Source organism: Penaeus japonicus, unplaced genomic scaffold (assembly GCF_977035675.1).
Source record: "Penaeus japonicus unplaced genomic scaffold, GWHDUDI00000001_assembly GWHDUDI00000017, whole genome shotgun sequence".
NCBI classification, from domain to species: Eukaryota; Metazoa; Arthropoda; class Malacostraca; order Decapoda; family Penaeidae; genus Penaeus; species Penaeus japonicus.
The window spans coordinates 2195397-2197393 of NW_028234419.1; the positions used below are offsets into that span (position 1 = coordinate 2195397).

Genomic DNA, 1997 nt, shown 5'->3' on the forward strand with positions numbered 1-1997 from the left:
AAATTAAAGGCATTGTCTTTTCTGAATTATTTGACCAATTGAAGGTGATCTATGATCTAATGACCATTTCTGAAACTAAGAAGCTTCCTTGCTTAATTTTCTCTTAACCTTTTGGTAATTCATTTGTGCTCACTGCTATAACATTGTTTTGATACAATTAAAAAGTCTCCAGTTCTTTGGTATATAATTTGAAAAATTAGAACCCAAGTCAACATCTATTACGGTTCTCAAATGCAGATAGACAAACGCCCTATCATAATTATCATTATTCGATTTTGTAAAAAAAAAAAAAAAAAAAAAAGAAAAAAAAAAAGAAAGAAATAAAAAAAAAAAAAAAAAAAAAAAAAAAATATATATATATATATACATATATATATGTATATATATCATAGATATATACATATACATATATATGTCTATATATATATATATATATTAGAGATGAGAGAGAGAGGAGAGAGAGGAAAGAGAGAGAAAGAGAGACAGAGAGAAGAGGAGAGAGACAGAGAGAGAGAGAGAGAGAGAGAGAAAGATATGAGTGGAGGTTAGGAGAAGAGAAGGACAGAGGGAGAAGAGAGAGAGAGAGTGACTATCTATGTTGTATATATATATATATATAAATATATATATATATATTTAAAAAAGAAAAATATATATATAATATATATATATATATATATATATATATATATATATATATAGAGAGAGAGAGAGAGAGAGAGGAGGTGGGGAAAGGGGAAATGGAAGAAAGGAAATAAAAGAGAGAGAGAGAGAGAGAGAGAGAGAGAGACATATATATGTGTATATATCATAGATATATACATATACATATATATGTATATATATATATATATATATATATATATATATATATATATATATATATATATATGTATGTATGTATATGTATATATATGTATATATATATACATATATTTTTTTTCTTTTTTTCTTTTTTTTCGAATAATGATAATTATGATAGGGCGTTTGCCTATCTGCACTTATCTTAAGAGTATATAGTTATTGCCAACATCCATTATATCATTATATGCCACTGGTGATAATCTTATCAATATTGCGATCAAGGAAAACATGTGAATATATGTTAATTCATTATCTCTGACAGTATGCATGTGCTAAACGTACATGAACACATAGCCTGCGACCCAATACTTTAGTCACTAAGGGGGCAAACAAGGTCAAGACTAATGCTGTGTTATTCCATTCTCAACAGTGCCGTGAAGTACTCAAGCAAACTCGGGGAGAGATAACCAACAATGGCCTGGGTGTGAATGGCAGAAAAAAAAAAAAAAAAAAAAAAAAAAACACCCCCCCCCCCCCCCCCCCAAAACAAAAAAACACACAACCACACACAAAACAAAAAAAAAACACAAAAAACACCAAAACAAAAAAAAAAAAAACAACACAACAAACAAAAAAAAACAACCCCCCCCCCCCCCCCCCCACCACACAAAAAAAAAAAAACACACAAAACAAAAAAAAAAAAAAATAGTGCGATAAGGGGGGGGGTACCGTCCCAACTCAAGATCAAAGCAGCCGATCCGATGACGTTTACCTGCTCCGAATTTGCCTTTTCTAGAGGCAATGACTCTTACTGCATGATAATCTCCTGGAAAAATAAGGGAAAGAAGGATAAGAAGGATAAAAAGGAAAATAACGGAAAAGGGAAGACAGTTAAGAAGGGGAGAAAAAATAACCGAAAGAGAAAGAGACCGTTAAGAAAAAGGTTAACAAAACGAACCGGTCGTAAGGATGAGGGTAAAAGAGCCGTGAGCCGAGGAAGGGATGAAAGGAGCTTGGCCGGTGGAAATGAGGAGGAAGCGGCTCTGGGCCAACTCAGCGGCCCACTCGGCCTCCTTCTGAGACGCTACAAGCGAGAGGGAAAGCAGGTCAAAGCAGGTGACGGCAAGGGGAGCGGAAAGGAGGGTCGGGGCAACAAGAATGAGACAGAGGAGGTTGATGAAAAAGAAAGAGAG

The 1997-nt window shown here is 33.7% G+C and overlaps 1 protein-coding gene across 1 annotated transcript in view; it reads left to right on the forward strand.

The window, feature by feature from the left end:
• Positions 1-1543: 1543 nt before the first annotated feature.
• LOC147469973 (uncharacterized) overlaps positions 1544-1997 on the forward strand; it is a 1858-nt gene continuing 1404 nt past the window's right edge. Inside the window, exon 1 of the mRNA XM_086545817.1 lies at positions 1544-1997. This exon is cut by the window's right edge and continues 1404 nt beyond it. Within this exon, the coding sequence (XP_086401943.1) occupies positions 1566-1997 (432 nt within the window). The 5' untranslated portion in view covers positions 1544-1565.